Raw genomic sequence first — 19,119 nt, 5'->3', positions numbered from 1 at the left:
CATCACCTATTGTGAATGGTGGATCCTGTGTTATCTACTGTATATAGAGATGTTATCAGTCATTGCACAGAAGGAGTGGGAGGTAAGCTGTGACATCACCTATTGTGAATGGTGGATCCTGTTATCTACTGTATATATAGGTTTTATCAGTCATTGTACAGGAGGAGGAGGTGAGCTGTGACATCACCTATTGTGAATGGTGGATCCTGTGTTATCTACTGTATATATAGGTGTTATCAGACATTGTAGAGGAGGAAGAAGAGGTGAGCCGTGACATCACCTATTGTGAATGGTGGATCCTGTGTTATCTACTGTATATAGAGGTGTTAGTCATTGTACAGGAGGAGGAGGTGTGCTCTGACACCACCTATTGTGAATGGTGGATCTTGTGTTAGCTCACAGCGGTGAGATTCTGAACTTTTATTTTGAATTGAAGCATCTAATGAGCGTGTGCAAACATCATTGTGAAGGGAGGAGGTGAGCTGTGACATCTTCTATTTTGATTGATGGATCCTTTGTTATCAGCTGTGTATAAAGATTTTATCAGTCATTGTAATCCTGCCTGTGATGATAATTAACTTAGTAAAAACTCATCCTTTAAGGACAGAAAGTTTAAGTTTAAAAAAAGTCCTAGTAACTAATGTGAAAATTGCAATATTATTATTTTTTAATACAAATCATGATATTAAAAAAATATCAAAATTAAAAGAAACAATACATGTAAAATGTGATTTAAACAATAAGTAACAAGTAATTGTCTGACAGCTTCCCTTTAAATGAGAAATTCCTTTTTCACAAGGGTTATATGGATAACTATGGTCTATCTATATATTTATATTTTCTCTGTATATCTAAAAAGTGAATAACAGAAATAAAAATCTGAGTTACAAGCAGATAAACAAAACAGTAATAGGTCTTTAATGATGTTGTATATCTTATTAATGCATTATTTTAAACACATATTACCCACGGTAACACAATGCATGACCCAACTTGAACGGGAGGCTTCCATTCGGGGTCCCTCATTAAATTAACTAGGGATGTTCTGCAGTCTATACACTACAGTTAATTTATGCAGCCCAGGTGAATTATACAATAAGGGTAGGGTCTTCTTGAATTTCAAAATCCTCACCCTAATCATGGACTATGACCCTAACCTTAACCCTAACACTTATTCAACCCTAATCCTATAAGCTTAATCCTTATTTCTACCCTAAGGCCATGTTCACACAGTGCGTTTTTTACCGCGGAACCGCGGCGGTTTTGCCGCTGCGGTTCCGCAGCTGTTTTCCATGCAGGGTACAGTACACTGTACCCTATGGAAAACAGGACACACTGTGCACATGGTCCGGAAATTTTAAAAAAAAGCCGTGCTGAATAGCTCCCGGAAAAAAGAAGGAGCATGTCAATTCTTCTTCCTGAACCGCAGCGGTTCTGCACCCATAGACCTCCATTGTGAGGTCAAAATCGCAGTAAAACACGCAGATCAAAAATATATCTGCGTGTTTTACTGCGGTTTGATGTGCAGAACCGCTGCAGCAGGAAGTGCGGGGAAGCCGGCGGAAGTGCGGGGCCGGAAGTGCGTGGGCGGAGAGACATGGAGGCATACCGGCGCATGGGGATCGTGTCGGCCGTTTGATTGATTTGGTATGTGTGTGTGTGTGTGTGTGTGTGTGTGTGTGTGTGTGTATGTATGTGTGTGTGTGTGCGTGTGTGTGTGCGTCCCCATGCGACGCTAGTGCCACCATTGTGCTAAGTCGCCGTATGGGACTACTACTCCCATCCGGTATTTAGGATGGGAGAGTTGTCCCTGTGTCCGGCGACTTAGCACAATAGTAAAGTTTACACCAAACACCTACACACAATACACATACATGACACACAGTACAGTACATACAACACATAACACAGAGTATATACTCACCAACAGCACACTTGTAGGCGAAGCCCTCGATCCTCCAGGAAAAAATCCAAAAATAATAAACCAAATCCATACTCCCTGTCCGCAGAATCCATAAAACGAGTGTCCCACGCCGATCGGCTGCTCTCCGGCGATACACTGCCAGGAGCGAAGCTCCTAGCAGTGTATCGCGTACTGTCCCGGAGTTCAATGGCTCCGGCGTCTCGGTTAACAGCAGTACAGCTGCGTTGAACTTTCCCACGCAGCACTGCCGTTAAGCGAGAGTGCCGGGGTCAATGACCGCCGGTAAACTCGCTCGCGCATGCGCAGTGACACACCGACAGGAACTATGGCTCCTGTCAGTGTGTTGCTGCATCCGTGGAGAGCAGACATATCTCTGGATGTGTCTGTTCTCCATGGAAAATCTTCGTGGGATACGTGGATACTTAAATACGTGACACGTGTCACTTAAATACGTGATACGTGGCACTTAAATACGTGGCACGTGGCACTTAAATACGTGGCACGTGGCACTTAAATACGTGATACGTGGCACTGAAATACGTGGCACGTGGCACTTAAATACGTGGCACGTGGCACTTAAATACGTGGCACTTAAATACGTGGCACGTGGCACTGAAATACGTGGCACGTGGCACTTAAATACGTGGCACGTGGCGCTTAAATACGTGGCACTGAAATACGTGGCACGTGGCACTGAAATACGTGGCACGTGGCACTTAAATACGTGGCACGTGGCACTGAAATACGTGGCACGTGGCACTTAAATATGTGATACGTGGCACTGAAATACGTGGCACGTGGCACTTAAATACGTGATACGTGGCACTGAAATACGTGGCACGTGGCACTTAAATACGTGGCACGTGGCACTGAAATACGTGGCACTTAGGCTATGTTCACATTTGCGTTGTGCGCCGCAGCGTCGGCGCCGCAACACACAACGCAAAGTAAAACGCAGCAAAACGCATGCACAACGCTGCGTTTTGCGCCGCATGCGTCCTTTTTTTGATTGATTTTGGACGCAGCAAAAATGCAACTTGCTGCGTCCTCTGCGCCCGGATGCGTGCGCTGCAGTGACGCATGCGGCGCAAAACGCGGAGCGCTGTCATTCAAAACACGTCCACTCATTTTGGTGTTTAGTCCCAAAATGGAGGATGGAAGAAGAAAAGGGTTGGACAAGGAAATGACATCATTTTTTTTTTTTTTTCCCCCCACTGCAGTAAACTTTATTTCTGTCAAACACAGACAATCTGCAGACAAAACTGCATCAAAAAACGCACTAAAAAACGCACCAAAAAACGCACCAAAAACGCACCAAAAACGCACCAAAAAACGCACCTGCGTTTTCTGCAGAGACCTGCAGTTTCAGTCAGGAAAAAAAAAGGATGGAAATCCTGAACGTGTGAACATAGCCTAACCCTATAACCCTAACCCTTATTCCAACCCTAACTCTATGATCCTAACCCTTATTCCAACCCTAACTCTATAACCCTAAATATTATTCCAACCCTAACTCTATAACCCTAACCCTTATTCCAACCCTAACTCTATAACCCTTACTATTATTCCAACCCTAACTCTATATCTTGTATGTGTGCCATTATGAATATTTATTAATATCTATTTATATTGATTGGTCACTTTGTGGCACATGTCCCATTTACTTATATTTATATTTATCAGGTACTACTATGTTATTTTGTATGCGGCACTAGTGTTGCCTTTCTTCTATACCCTTTTTGTATATTTATTGTTATTTGCTACATTTGTGCAGTTTCCAACTGGTTTTATGGTTCATTAATAAATTATAAATTTTAGCTTTAGTGTCCATCTTTTTTTCGGTGTTCTATAACCCTAACCCTTATTCCAACCCTAACTCTATAACCCTAACCTTTATTCCAACCCTAACTCTATAACGCTAACCCTTATTCCAACCCTAACCCTATAACCCTAACCATTATTCCAACCCTAACTCTATAACCCTAACCTAATCCCCAACGACACATTCACACTTTCAGTATTTGTAAGCCAAAATCAGGAAAGGAACAATAAGAGGAAAAGTATAATAGAAACACGACACCACTTCTGTATTTACCACCCACTCCCGGTTTTGGCTAACAAATACTGATGCAAAATACTGACCAAATACTGAATGACATGAATGACATGACCCTACAGTTATTCCAACCATAACCCTGATTCCATTCCCAAGCCTAATTCCAAAATCTTCATCCTGGACAATAACCCTGTAAGGCTGCAGTGATAGCTGTAGAGGCAAGTTGGCGGAGTAGCAGTGATGTAGAACATCATATCATTTCTCATTTCAGAGCAAATTAGAGATCCAAGTTGTGGCCCGAGCACAGGTCTGAGGACCTGAACTGACAGCTTCATAGATCTTTACATCACGGTATTGATTAGGTGCCTTAACCCCTCAGGAGTCTCCCCATAATGGGGATATCTATCTCCATGATGTGATCACTGGTGTTCAGAACTACAGAAAAGGCAGAATGCTGGGGGACTACTGGCATTTACTCTTTGGGTTAAATTATTTAGCATTTTATAGACTGGACTATAAAAATGGTGATATCAAATGTTTTTTATTTACTTAAAAATGGGTAAGGAAGGGTGATTCTAACTAGTATATTTTTTAAAAAACTTTTTTTTAATGTTTTCTCTTTTAGTCCCCCTAATGCACTAGAACTTGTGATCTCTTGATTCTTTGTTTGCTACACTGCATTTTATAGTAGAGATAGCAATCATCCTATGAAGCCCACCCTGTGGCTGATGGGATCACAAAGGGGTTGGTGGTGAGGCCCTTCAGTAGGCTCCAGGATGCCATGTCAAACCCATCGGATGCCAACAATTGTACATAGGCATCAGAATGGTTGTACCATGTTATCGAGCCACTTAAACGTCGCTGTCAGAGATTGACACTGGAATTTGAGTGATTAAATAGCAGCAATCAGAACTAGCTCCTGTCACTGCTGTTAATGGCAGGTGGTAGCTGTTTAACACCTGTCCTGGATGCTATGGGGTAACCTCTTGAGTCCACTCCATAAATCTATACCTGATGTGTGACCTACATGTACGTCACATATCTAGAAGGGGTAGAAGAGGATGTGCCATTAGATTTTTAAAAAACAAACTCTGTATACTAGTTGGCCCATGTGAAATTTTCGCACATTGGTTGTCAGGGGCGCAGGCAATTTCAGGAAAATCAATCTGGTCAAATGTAAATGTATGCAACGAGATGATGCACACAGAGAGGTATGTGTCTCACTGACATATATATATATATATATATATATATATATATATATTATATATATATATATATATATATATACACTGTATATATGTTTTCACAAATATTTGAGCCCATGGATCCATTATATGTCCATTATGCAAGCCGGCGAGAACATCTCGCCATACGGATGTCATACGGATGCTTACATGCGAGAGATTCGCATCCTCGCACTGCACACTGATGACATATGGATCATTGTTCAGGGAACATTTCGGCGATTCTCGTCCGTGTACAACGGACCGATTTTTTTATACGTTGTGTGTGACTCCAGCCTAAAGGAGATCCCCAACATTAACCCCTTCGTGCGACCCGCCGTACTAGTACGGCGCTGCCGGCACTGCATTAGTGCCAGCCGCAGTACTAGTACGGCGGGCCGATCACCGCGGTCTCGCGCTGAGCGCCGCGGTGATCGGGTGCGGGTGTCAGCTGTATATGACAGCTGACACCCCGCAGCAATGCCCACGTTCGGCGCTATCGCCGATCGCGGGCATTTAACCCCTCTGATGCCGCTGTCAATAGTGACAGCGGCATAGAGGGGGATCGCGCAGGGACGGGGGCTCCCTGCGCTCTCCCACCGGAGCAACGCGATGAGATCGCGCTGCTCCGGTGACCTGGAAGGAGTCCCCGGATCCAAGATGGCCGCGGGACTCCTTCCGGGTCATGAGATGACCCTGCTTGCCGGCGCCTGCTGAGAATTCCTCATAGCAGGCGCCGGCAAGCCTCTGGAACGTGCCTCTAAGCTCGGTGATCTGACAGAGAGCTGTGCACACTGTCAGATCATCGATCTGTGATGTCCCCCCCCGGGACAAAGTAAAAAAGTTTAAAAAAAAATGTCCACATGTGTAAAAAAAAAAAATAAAAAAAAAATTCCTAAATAAAAAAAAAAAAATATTCCCATAAATACATTTCTTTATCTAAATAAAAAAAAAATCACACAATAAAAGTACACATATTCAGTATCGCCGCGTCCGTAACGACCCCACCTATAAAACTATATCACTAGTTAACCCCTTCAGTGAACACCGGAAAAAAAAAAAAAAAAAAAAACGAGGCAAAAAACGCTTTATTCTCATACCGCAAAACAAAAAGTGGAATAACACGCGATCAAAAAGACGAATATAAATAACCATGGTACCGCTGAAAACGTCATCTTGTCCCGCAAAAAAAATGCCGCCATACAGCATCATCAGCAGAAAAATAAAAAAGTTATAGCTCTCAGAATAAAGCGATGCAAAAACAATTATTTTTTTATATAAAATAGTTTTTATTGTGTAAAAGCGCCAAAACATAAAAAAATTACATAAATGAGGTATCGCTGTAATCGTACTGACCCGAAGAATAAAACTGCTTTATCCTTTTTACCAAACGCGGAACGGTATAAACGCCCCCCCTAACAGAATTTCAGGAATTGCTGGTTTTTGTTCATTCCGCCTCCCAAAAATCGGAATAAAAAGCGATCAAAAAATGTCATGTACCCAAAAATGGTACCAATAAAAACGTCAACTCGTCCCGCAAAAAACAAGATCTCACATGACTCTGTGGACCAAAATATGGAAAAATTATAGCTCTCAAAATGTGGTGATGCAAAAACTATTTTTTGCAATAAAAAGCGTCTTTTAGTGTGTGATGGCTGCCAACCATAAAAATCCGCCCAAAAAATGCTATAAAAGTAAATCAAATCCCCCTTCATCACCCCCTTAGTTAGGGAAAAATAATACAATTTTAAAAAATATATTTATTTCCATTTTCCCGTTAGGCTACTTTCACACTAGCGTCGGTACGGGGCCGTCGCGCTGCGTCGGCCCGACGTACCGACGCATACTGTGCAAGCGCCGCACAACGGGGGCAGCGGATGCTGTTTTTCCACGCATCCGCTGCCCCATTGTGAGGTGCGGGGAGGTGGGGGCGGAGTTCCAGCCGCACATGCGCGGTCGGAAATGGTGGACCGTCGGCACAAAAAAAGTTACATGTAACGTTTTTTGCTGCCGGCGGTCCGCCACAACACGACGCAACCGTCGCACAACGCTTGCGACGTGTGTCAATATGTCGCTAATGTTAGTCTATGGGGAAAAAACGCATCCTGCAGATGACTTTGCAGGATGCGTTTTTTCACCAAAACGACGCATTGCGACGTATGCAAAAAAACGCTAGTGTGAAAGTAGCGCTAGGGTTAGGACTAGGGTTAGGGTTGGGGTTAGGGCTAGGGTTGGGGTTAGGGCTAGGGTTAGGGCTGGGGTTAGGGTTGGGGTTAGGGTTTCAGTTAGAATTGGGGAGTTTTCACTGTTTAGGCACATCAGGGGCTCTCCAAACGCGACATGGCGTCCGATCTCAATTCCAGCCAATTCTGCTTTGAAAAACTAAAACAGTGCTCCTTCCCTTCCAAGTTCTCCTGTGCGCCCAAACAGTGGTTCCCCCCAACATATGGGGTATCAGCGTTCTCAGGACAAGTTGGACAACAACTTTTGGGGTCCAATTTGTCCTGTTACCCTTGGGAAAATAAAAACGTGGGGGCTAAAATATAATTTTCGTGGAAAAAAATATATTTTTTATTTTCGCGGCTCTGCGTGATAAACTGTAGTGAAACACTTGTTGGTTCAAAGTTCTCACAACACATCTAGATAAGTTCCGTGGGGGGTCTAGTTTCCAATATGGGGTCACTTGTGGGGGGTTTCTACTGTTTAGGTACATCAGGGGCTCTGCAAATGCAACATGACACCTGCAGACCAATCCATCTAAGTCTGCATTTCAAACGGCGCTCCTTCCCTTCCGAGCTCTGCCGTGCGCCCAAACAGTGGTTCCCCCCAATGTATGGGGTATCAGCGTACTCAGGACAAATTGGACAACAACTTTTGTTGTCCAATTTCTCCTGTTACCCTTGGGAAAAAAAAAACGTGGGGGCTAAAATATAATTTTCGTGGAAAAAAAAATATTTTCTATTTTCACGGCTCTGCGTGATAAACTGTAGTGAAACACTTGTTGGTTCAAAGTTCTCACAACACATCTAGATAAGTTCCGTGGGGGGTCTAGTTTCCAATATGGGGTCACTTGTGGGGGGTTTCTACTGTTTAGGTACATCAGGGGCTCTGCAAATGCAACATGACACCTGCAGACCAATCCATCTAAGTCTGCATTTCAAACGGCGCTCCTTCCCTTCCGAGCTCTGCCGTGCGCCCAAACAGTGGTTCCCCCCAATGTATGGGATATCAGCGTACTCAGGACAAATTGGACAATAACTTTTGTGGTCCAATTTCTCCTGTTACCCTTGGGAAAAAAAAATTGCGGGCTAAAACATCATTTTGTGGAAAGAAAAAATGATTTTTTAATTTTCACAGCGCTACATTCTAAACTTTAGTGAAACAATTGGGGGTTAAAAGTGCTCACCACACTCTAGATAAGTTCCTTAGGGGGTCTTCTTTCCAAAATGGTGTCACTTGTGGGGGTTTCCACTGTTTAGGCACATCAGGGGCTCTCCAAACACGACATGGGTTCCGATCTCAATTCCAGCCAATTTTGCATTGAAAAGTCAAATGGCGCTCCTTCCCTTCCGAGCTCTGCCATGCGCCCAAACAGTGGTTTATCCCCATATATGAAGTATCAGAGTACTCAGGACAAATTGCACAACAACTTTTGGGGTCCAATTTATCCTGCTACCCTTGGGAAAATAAAAAATTTGGGGCAAGAAGATCATTTTTTGTGAAAATTAATATTAATTTTTTTTTACGGCTCTACATTATAAACTTCTGTGAAGCACTTGGAGGTTTAAAGTGCTCACCACACATCTAGATTAGTTCATTAGAGGGTCTACTTTCCAAAATGGTGTCACTTGTGGGGGGTTTCCACTGTTTAGGCACGTCATGGGCTCTCCAAACACGACATGGGTTCCGATCTCAATTCCAGCCAATTTTGCATTGAAAAGTCAAATGGCGCGCCTTCCCTTCCGAGCTCTGCCATGTGCCCAAACAGTGGTTTATCCCCATATATGAAGTATCAGCGTACTCAGGACAAATTGCACAACAACTTTTGGGGTCCAATTTATCCTGTTACCCTTGGGAAAATAAAACAAATTGGATCTGAAGTAAAAATTTTGTGAAAAAAAAGTTAAATGTTCAATTTTTTTTAAACATTCCAAAAATTCCTGTGAAGCACCTGAAGGGTTAATAAACTTTTTGAATGTGGTTTTGAGTACCTTGAGGGGTGCAGTTTTTAGAATGGTGTCACTTTTGGGCATTTTCTGTCATATGTGGTCCGTAAAAAAAATGGTTTTGCAAATTTTGTTGCAAAAATGAGAAATCGCTGGTTAACTTTTTAACCCTTATAACTCCCTAACAAAAAAAAATTATGTTTCAAAAATTGTGCTGATGTAAAGCAGACATGTGGGAAATGTTGTTTATTAACTATATTATGAGATATACCTCTCTAATTTAAGGGCATAAAAACTAAAAGTTTGAAAATTGCTACATTTTCATAATTTTCGACAAATTTTTGTTTTTTTCACAAATAAATGCAAGTCATATCGAAGAAGTTTTACCACTATCATGAAGTACAATATGTCACGAGAAAACAGTCTCAGAATCAGCAGGATCCGTTGAAGCATTTTAGAGTTATGACCTCATAAAATGACAGTGGTCAGAATTGTAAAAATTGGCCCTGTCACTTAGGTGAAAACAGGCTTTGGGGTGAAGGGGTTAAACATAATGGTATTCTACTTACTGATCAGAAGGGGTCTGATTGTCAGGACCTTGTAAAAGAACAGGGGCAGCAGCATTTTTCCCCTCCACAGCAGCACTTCCATCTATCTGCAGTGTAGGGAAATGCAACACAGCCCTTTGTATGTGAATGGAGCAGCTCCCAGTACAGCAGTGCCACAATGATGAAAGAGAATTGAACCCATAACTGAGCGTATTAACACCATTGTATAATAATTGGAAATATCCCTTTTTTCAATTTTTGCAAGGTTGTTTCCACCAATCTCTCCCATCGGGAAACAATGTACAGTATGAGTTATGTCAACGCTGCAGTTTTTTACTTGGAACTAAGAGGTGACTCCAGGTCACCAATAAGCTGCAACCTTAGAGGGAAGATAGACTTTTCAATGACTGTCCAATAATACGGAAAATCTGATGGTTCTGAACCTGTCCGGTCCCTTTTAGGCTGCATTCATTTATATCTTCAGTTTTAAAGCTGAAGTCTTAAACAGGTAAAGTTTTACTTTGATTCTACTTCCACACAAGTAGTAAATATTTTATATGTACCTGCCTGAAATCGGCTGGGCAAGGAGTTCGGCAAGCTGGAAAACCCCCAAAGCAAATGTTAGGATTTATTTCAGCTTTGTGGTATTGTGCTTTGGGGTAGTGTGGTGCAACCTGCAGGTCATTTTTCCTTACTGCAGATTTATGAAAATTAATGTTTAAAGTGTATTTTGTGATCACAGACATCGTGGATGTGTGGTTTGTTTGGCTATTTTCTTACTGAAGGGGGCAAGTTTACCTTTCAAATGGTGTATCATTTGTGTGTGTGTGGATGCAGCATGAACGGAGATACAAAGTAATCACCGAAAAAGAGTGTTTTAAAATAATATAGAAGGATTATTGAACAGATTTGACACTAAAGTATACATTTTATAAGTCTCGCACTGTTTGTTCTCATAATATGCTCAGGATTATACAGCCATTTGTTCATGTATTTTTAGAGTAAGTACAGCAGCCTCATTAGGTCAACAAAATTAGTTTTAAAACAAAGGCATTTATTATTAGGTGGATCTGTCATCAGTTTTCCCAATGACTCAACCTACTTTTTCTTTTATTCTTGAGTGACTGGCTTCCGGGTGACCATTTCTGAGTCACTAATCATGTGGTCTTGAGGCTGGACATGTAAGTGTAAGAGGTTACAAGGACTACGCGGTACCCCCTATCCCCCTAAGCCATGTGTAATTGTGGCACCCCAGGAGTTTGGGTACCACAGCAGTGCTGCCTTCCTCTCGGGGAGGGTAGTTCTATGCCTGGAAACAAGAGGGATCTCTTTGGCAGGTAAATAACACACACAACACCTTCTGAATCCAGGCCAGGAGGAGGAGCTCAAAACCCTGTTTTAAGGCAGCTTCCCTCAATGATGATCCTGGTTTGGAGGAGGAGCGAGTTTAGTCTGGATCACACAATCTGGAGAGCAGACAGGAAAGGAGCAGAGGAGAGATTTCAGGACTCAAGGAGGCTACAAGTAGGCCTCCGAGGAGCCAAAGCGCAGAAACCGGGTACCGGGAGCCCGAGGCTAGAGTGGAACTGTAGGACACCTAGCAGAACCAGTGGGCACAGAACTACACGTGTGCTGCCAAAGTTAAGCCTGTGGTACAGCAGCACCCTGGAGTCACAGTGCAGATACCCCAGAAGGAACGGCTCAAGCTGCCTACCATACAGGTACCTGTCCCAGGACAGGTGAAGGAACCAGGACTTTGTTAGGACATTACAGACAGCAAGGGACTATAGCAAGCACACAGTGGAAGGCTCCCAATCTGACTTGCCAAGGGGATTTCACTTGTTTCCGGGCTGCCTGGACTCCTAATGTACCTGTTGCCGGTACCCTGGATTGTGGCCTGCCAACTACAGTAAACCAGGTAAAGACTTTACAACTTGTGTCCTTTACTCATTGACCAGCAAACACCATCATCGCCATACACTTTATGACCCCTGGGGACCCCGGTTCACCTGTGGGAAGCGTCACCATCATTGCTGCAACAACATCCCCCAGAGGACCTCTTTAAAGCAGCGTCGGTCCCTCTATTAACCGAACACTACAGGTGGCGTTATGGCAGGCTTATAAACACTTTTCCCTTAAAAGACTGTCCCCTTAATTGGGTACCCAGGGCCACGGACCGGGTTGCAGCCAATGTGACTTCCCCCTTAAGACCGGACCCGGTACCAAGTACCCCGCTGCCCTGGTGGGCGACTCATAATGTTTTAATATATTTTCTGCTGTACAGTGTATTTTAAAGGGACAGTGCAGTTTTCAGTTTAGACACTAGATTGGGGCACAGAGTTCTTGAGTGTTAGGCTAGGTTCACATTGCGTTAATGGGTTAACGCTAAAGGATTGCGTTGCACGGCGAAAATGTCGCAATTAACACTGTGCAACGGGTCCGTTAGCGCACCCATTGACAGCAATGTGATTTTTGACTGTAGCGCATCGCTAGCGCATGCCATTTTCGGCACGCAGATCGGGGATCTGTGCTAGCGGGGACGCCGAACGCGGACCCTAAACAAACATTGTGTTAGCGCAATCCGCTAGCACTATGCGCTTAACGGATTGCCCTAACGCAATGTGAACCTAGCCTTAACCTCCCTGTAGATAGTTAGCATAGGAGGGGCTAGCTAGGGAGTAAGATAGCAGGACTTCCGGAGGTTTAGTCAGTCAGGGGCGGGAAGCCCGTAGTGCTATATGCCCAAGCCATCTAGCACCCCGTAACATTGAAGCAGAAGCCCAGACATCCAGAGACAGGGGGACATGTAGCGGAGTGACAGATGCAGGACGAAGAGATTGAAGGAACAAAGGATTGAGTTTCCCAGGAAGAAAACTGTAGGACAGAACACGGCAGGACAGATGGGCAGGTCACTCGGGATGTGGAGACTGCTAGCATGGGTGGACTCCCTTGGTGCCAGTGCAAAACGGAGGAGGGACCCCCTGCATACAGTGAGCATACACAACGAGGATGCCAGGAAAACACTGAGGTACGACCCGATCTCGAGCCGTATGATGGGGAGAAAAGAGAAGGGAGAGATGCAGTATTGTGTAACATGGAAACTATTGCTGTTGATGGAATGTATCTGGATGTGCTGCGAAGATCCGAAAGTAAAGTTTTGCATTTTGAGTTATACTTGCACTGTGTCTCTGTTCATTCAAATGAAGCCAAAGGCGATCCTACTATAAGGAGGGTAGGCCCTGTCGGTGCCAGGAATGAAGAGGCAAGTAGAGTGCCAGAGAAAAGTGAATTTTCTGTAAGGGGAGGCCAGGATATATATTGCCAGAGAGACCCAGCCAAGACTACTGCCCTGGCCGTCCTTTACATAAGTACAAGAGCGTGGGACATAGAGCTTATGGTATGGAGCCTGTGCAGAGTGTGTGAGGCAAGAAAGGTTTATTCAGTAAGAGCCCACTCCAAGCATATGTAGGCCCTGCAGTGTCGAAATGACCCAACCTGGAAAGGTGAAGAACACGTTTATCTAAATAAACAAGGACCTCTGCGTCCCGTCATCCTTGATGCTGACTATGACTTGGTGAGTATCAATTGATGCTTAACCTTGCGTTGGCGTAAAAGAGTGTAACCAGCAACAGGAATAAGACTGATTTTAGAGCTTTGGTTTCTCACTTATTTGTGACTTTTACACACAAACAATTGCATGATGTAGTAGTTTCCATGACAGTTGTTACATAAGCTGGGGGTCACTTGTTTACATGAAAGCTCATGACACCTGAGAATGGAAGGAGGTACTGAAGTGAAGCATGGGAGAAACAAAACGTTTAGGCCATGTTCACACGTTGCGGGTGACCTCTGCGGGTTCTCCCGCAGCGGAATTGATAAATCTGCAGGGCAAAACCGCTGTGGTTATCCCTGCAGATTTATCGCGGTTTGTTCCGCGGTTTCCGCTGCGGGATTACTCCTATACTATTGATGCTGCATATGCAGCAATATGCAGCATCAATAGTAATGTTAAAAATAATAAAAATTGGTTATACTCACCCTCCGATGTACGGATCTCCTCGGCGCTGCACACGGCGGTCCGGTTCCAAAGATGCTGTGCGAGAAGGACCTTCGTGACGTCACGGTCATGTGACCCGGGCGTCATCACGGTCATGTGACCGCGACGTCACCGCAGGTCCTGTTCGCACAGCAACTCTGACCGGCCGGCCGCGTGCAGCGCTGAGAGGTGAGTATAACATGATTTTTTATTTTTATTCTTTTTTTTACCCCAAATATGGTTCCCCGGGCCTGGAGGAGAGTCTCCTCTCCTCCACCCCGGGTACCACCCGCACATTAACCGCTTACTTCCCGCAACGTGGGCACAGCCCCATGCGGGAAGTAAGCGGTTCAATGCATTCCTATGGGTGCAGAATCGCAGCGATTCTGCACAAAGAAGTGACATGCTGCGGGTTGTAAACCGCTGCGTTTCTGCGCGGTTTTTCCCGCAGCATGTGCACAGCGGTTTGCGGTTTCCATAGGGTTTACATGTAAATGGAAACGCTATGGAAACTGCTGCGGACCCGCAGCATCAAAATCGCCGCGGTTCCGCGGTAAAAACCGCAAAGTGTGAACATGGCCTTAAACATGAAGGTGTGATTAGTAACAAGATGACACTGATTACAGAGACAGACAAGGATATTACTGCCTAGAAATACATTTTACCAGTCATCATCTTCTTTATATATCTCAAAGAAAAGGAAAAAATGTAACAAAGCGTTCAGACAGATATAATGTGGACTGCAGACAACAGCAGACACTGAGAGTACAATCAGACTCAGAACGGGACCTGGTGAGGTTGAGTAAAGCATGTTTTTTTTTCTTCTTTAAGCCAAACTGCTGCCTAGTAAGTGTCTGACACAGGCTTACTCTGCTCTCCTAAGTAAGTGTCTGACACAGGCCTACTCTGCTTTCCCTAGTAAGTATCTGACACGGGCTTACTCTGCTTTCCCTAGTAAGTATCTGACACGGGCTTACTCTGCTCTCCCTAGTAAGTGTCTGACACAGGCTTACTCCGCGCTACCTAGTAAGTGTCTGACATGGGCTTACTCTGCTCTCCCTAGTAAATGTCTGACATGGGCCTACTCTGTTCTCCCTAATAAGTGTCTGACACGGGCTTACTTTGCTCTCCTTAGTAAGTGTCTGACACAGGCTTACTCTGCTCTCTTAGTAAGTCTCTGACACAGGCTTACTCTGCTCTCCCTAGTAAGTGTCTGACACGGGCTTACTCTGCTCTCCTTAGTAAGTGTCTGACATGGGCTTACTCTGCTCTCCCTAGTAAGTGTCTGAACCAGGCCTACTCTGCTCTCCCTAGTAGGTGTCTAACATGGGCTTACCCTGCTCTCCCTAGTAAGTGTCTGACATGGGCCTACTCTGTTCTCCCTAATAAGTGTCTGACACAGGCTTACTCCGTGCTACCTAGTAAGTGTCTGATATGGGCCTAATCTGCTCTCCCTAGCAAGTGTCTGACACGGGCTTACTCTGCTCTCCTTAGTAAGTGTCTGACACGGGCTTACTCTGCTCTCCCTAGCAAGTGTCTGAACCAGGCCTACTCTGCTCTCCCTAGTAAGTGTCTGACATGGGCCTACTCTGTTCTCCCTAATAAGTGTCTGACACAGGCTTACTCCGTGCTACCTAGTAAGTGTCTGATATGGGCCTACTCTGCTCTCCCTAGTAAGTGTCTGACACGGGCTAACTCTGCTCTCCCTAGTAAGTGTCTGACATGGGCTTACTCTGCTCTCCCTAGTAAGTGTCTGACATGGGCTTACTCTGCTCTCCCTAGTAAGTGTCTGACACGGGCTTACTCTGCGCTACCTAGTAATTGTCTGACACAGGCTTTCTCTGCATTCCCTAGTAAGTGTCTGACACGGGCTTACCCTGCTCTCCCTAGTAAGTGTCTGACATGGGCCTACTATGCTCTCCCTAGTAAGTGTCTGACATGGGCCTACTCTGCTCTCCCTAGTAAGTGTCTGACACGGGCTTACCCTGCTCTCCCTAGTAAGTGTCTGACACAGGCTTACTCTGCTCTCCCTAGTAAGTGTCTGACACGGGCTTACCCTGCTCTCCCTAGTAAGTGTCTGACATGGGCCTACTATGCTCTCCCTAGTAAGTGTCTGACATGGGCCTACTCTGCTCTCCCTAGTAAGTGTCTGACACGGGCTTACCCTGCTCTCCCTAGTAAGTGTCTGACATGGGCTTACTCTGCTCTCCCTAGTAAGTGTCTGACATGGGCTTACTCTGCTCTCCCTAGTAAGTGTCTGACATGGGCTTACTCTGCGCTACCTAGTAAGTGTCTGACACGGGCTTACTCTGCTCTCCCTAGTAAGTGTCTGACATGGGCTTACTCTGCTCTCCCTAGTAAGCGTCTGACATGGGCTTACTCTGCTCTCCCTAGTAAGTGTCTGACATGGGCTTACTCTGCTCTCCCTAGTAAGTGTCTGACATGGGCTTACTCTGCTCTCCCTAGTAAGTGTCTGACACGGGCTTACTCTGCTGTTCCCATTGAACCACATGTATGCCCAGCCAAGTGTGTTTGGAGGAATTGGAAGAGGTAACTGCTGAAATCTATTAAAGTACCCACTCTAAAGATGGCACGTTATCACCTAGACACTAGATAAGCGTTAAGCTGCTGATCACCGAGGGTCCCACTGTTGGATCCTCAATGGATCCTAAGAATGGGTCTCTGGAGTGCCTCATTTTATCGGAGTGATATTGGCATATGGGCACCCCTGCTCTATTCATTGTTGATGGAGCTATAGTGACATAGATGGTGTGGTAGATCCAACTTCATAGTCTAGACTCTAGAGCTACACTAGAGTTTTCATAGTTGCACTTTAATGAAAAAAAAATCCAAACCTTAAAGCATATGGGCACTTTGGTGGAATATTTTTTTTCTACCTAAATGCATGTATTTTAGGCTAAATAAAATTTTTGCCATTCGGTTTAATTAAAAATTTTGCACTATTTGCCTTTTCCTTTCACATTGCAGAATGAACTGACTGACAAGCCTACATTTAACTTAGAACAGAGAGTGACCTAGGTTGTAACACTTCTATCTTCCTACTGCTAAGCTTCTCTCAGCTGATCTATCACCCCAAGGTGGAGCTCTACTTTTATGTGGTATGTGGTCATACATCAGATGAGAGGAGCTCAGGGAAATGGCCGTCAGTACGAGCTGACTGATTGATTGCTATAGAGGGCAACTTTTTAATGAAACACCCAAATAAATGCATCTGGTTTGCTTGATCTCCATCAATCAGAAAAACCTTCTTTCTTTAAAACCAAGATTACCATTGGCCCCAGTATCCTCCCCAGTCCTGATAGGTATGCTTAAAACGACATGTCTATACTTACTCAGGATTTCCATAGGCATCACACTGCAGTTGCAGCCTGTCCCCCTCCCTTGGCAAGTTGGGCCTAGATTCAATCTTCGCTGTTGGATGATCTGTAAGAAAAATTACAAAATAAATGGCACAATGATCATAGCTTATGAGTCACACATCATGGTGAACACTGCAATATTTAATAGAAGTCCAGATTAGAAAGACTTTTCCAATAAAATGCTAGGAAAATTGCTAATGAGGAAGAATGGGCTAAGATTCTTTGGAACACTAAGGAACCAGAAGGACAGCAGGTCATAACAGCCAGAGGGACAGAAGGTCATAACAGCCAGAGGGACAGCAGGTTATAATAACCAGAGGGATATCAAGTCATAGCAGCCAGAGAGGCAGCAGGTCATAACAGCTAGAGGGGCAGCAGGTCATAACAGCCAGAGGGGCAGCAGATCATAACAGCCAGAGGGACAGCATGTCATAATAGCCAGAGGGACCGCAGGTTATAACAGCCAGAGATGCAGCAGGTCAGAACAGCCAGAGGAAGAGCAGGTTATAACAGCCAGAGGGCGAGTAGGTCATAACAGCCAGAAGGTGAGCAGGTCATAACAGCCAGAGGGACAGTAAGGGTATGTGCACACGTTGCGTATTTCCTGCAGATTTGCAGCTTTTTTTTCCGCGCAGAAACGCTGCAGATCTGCAAGTGATTTATGGTACAATGTAAATCAATGGCAAAAAAAGTATTCTGTGCTAATGGTGCGGAAAAATCTGCACGGAAAATGCAGCAGATTCAAAAAAGGACCATGTCAATTCTTTGTGCAGAACTGCTGCATTTCTGCACCCACTCCATTAGAAATCTGCAGGGGTAAAAAAAGGAAGAAATCTGCACAAAAATCTGCAACATGTGCACATACCAAAAAAGGTGCAGATTCTGACCTGCGTTTTCTGCCAAGAAATGCAGAATCTACACAGAAAATTCCACAGTCAAATCTGCAACGTGTGCACATAGCCTAAGCCATAACAGTCAGAGGGACAGCAGGTCATAACAGCCAGAGGGAGAGCAGGTCATAACAGCCAGAGGGACAGCATGTCATAACAGCCAGAGAGAGAGCAGGTCATAACAGCCAGAGGGAGAGCAGGTCATAACAGCCAGAGGGACAGCATGTCATAACAGCCAGAGAGAGAGCAGGTCATAACAGCCAGAGGGAGAGCAGGTCATAACAGCCAGAGGGACAGCATGTCATAACAGCCAGAGGGAGAGCAGGTCATAACAGCCAGAGGGAGAGCAGGTCATAACAGCCAGAGAGAGAGCAGGTCATAACAGCCAGAGGGACAGCATGTCATAACAGCCAGAGAGAGAGCAGGTCATAACAGCCAGAGGGAGAGCAGGTCATAACAGCCAGAGGGACAGCATGTCATAACAGCCAGAGGGAGAGCAGGTCATAACAGCCAGAGGGACAGCAGGTCATAACAGCCAGAGAGAGAGCAGGTCATAACAGCCAGAGGGAGAGCAGGTCATAACAGCCAGAGGGACAGCATGTCATAACAGTCAGAGGGACAGAAGGTCATAATATTCTGAAAAGCTCTATTAATTTTGAGACTACATTAATCAGTAAAAATGGCATTTTGTGACAAATTTGAAGAAACCTCTTGTCTTATTAGTTCTGTTGAGCAATTTACTCTGTTCTCTTTTCATTAATTTATTGCAAACAGCAGAATGTTTGTATTTTGCTAATCGAATTTGCAATTGGGAGGGGTTGAATAATTTTGCAACTATTTGAATGTAAACCACAACAAGCATCTTTTTTAGGCACATACATAAATAAACCTCC

The 19,119-nt window shown here is 44.6% G+C and overlaps 1 protein-coding gene across 1 annotated transcript in view; it reads right to left on the bottom strand.

Moving 5' to 3' along the window:
• Positions 1–19,119, bottom strand: part of CADM3 (cell adhesion molecule 3) — a 402,176-nt gene that overhangs the window by 33,405 nt on the left and 349,652 nt on the right. Inside the window, exon 6 of the mRNA XM_077257667.1 lies at positions 17,310–17,400. Coding sequence (XP_077113782.1) covers positions 17,310–17,400 — 91 coding nt within the window. The remainder of the gene's footprint in view (positions 1–17,309; positions 17,401–19,119) is intronic.

This window comes from Ranitomeya variabilis, chromosome 1 (genome assembly GCF_051348905.1).
Source record: "Ranitomeya variabilis isolate aRanVar5 chromosome 1, aRanVar5.hap1, whole genome shotgun sequence".
Lineage (NCBI taxonomy): Eukaryota > Metazoa > Chordata > Amphibia > Anura > Dendrobatidae > Ranitomeya > Ranitomeya variabilis.
This window is presented reverse-complemented; position numbering and strand designations above follow the sequence as displayed.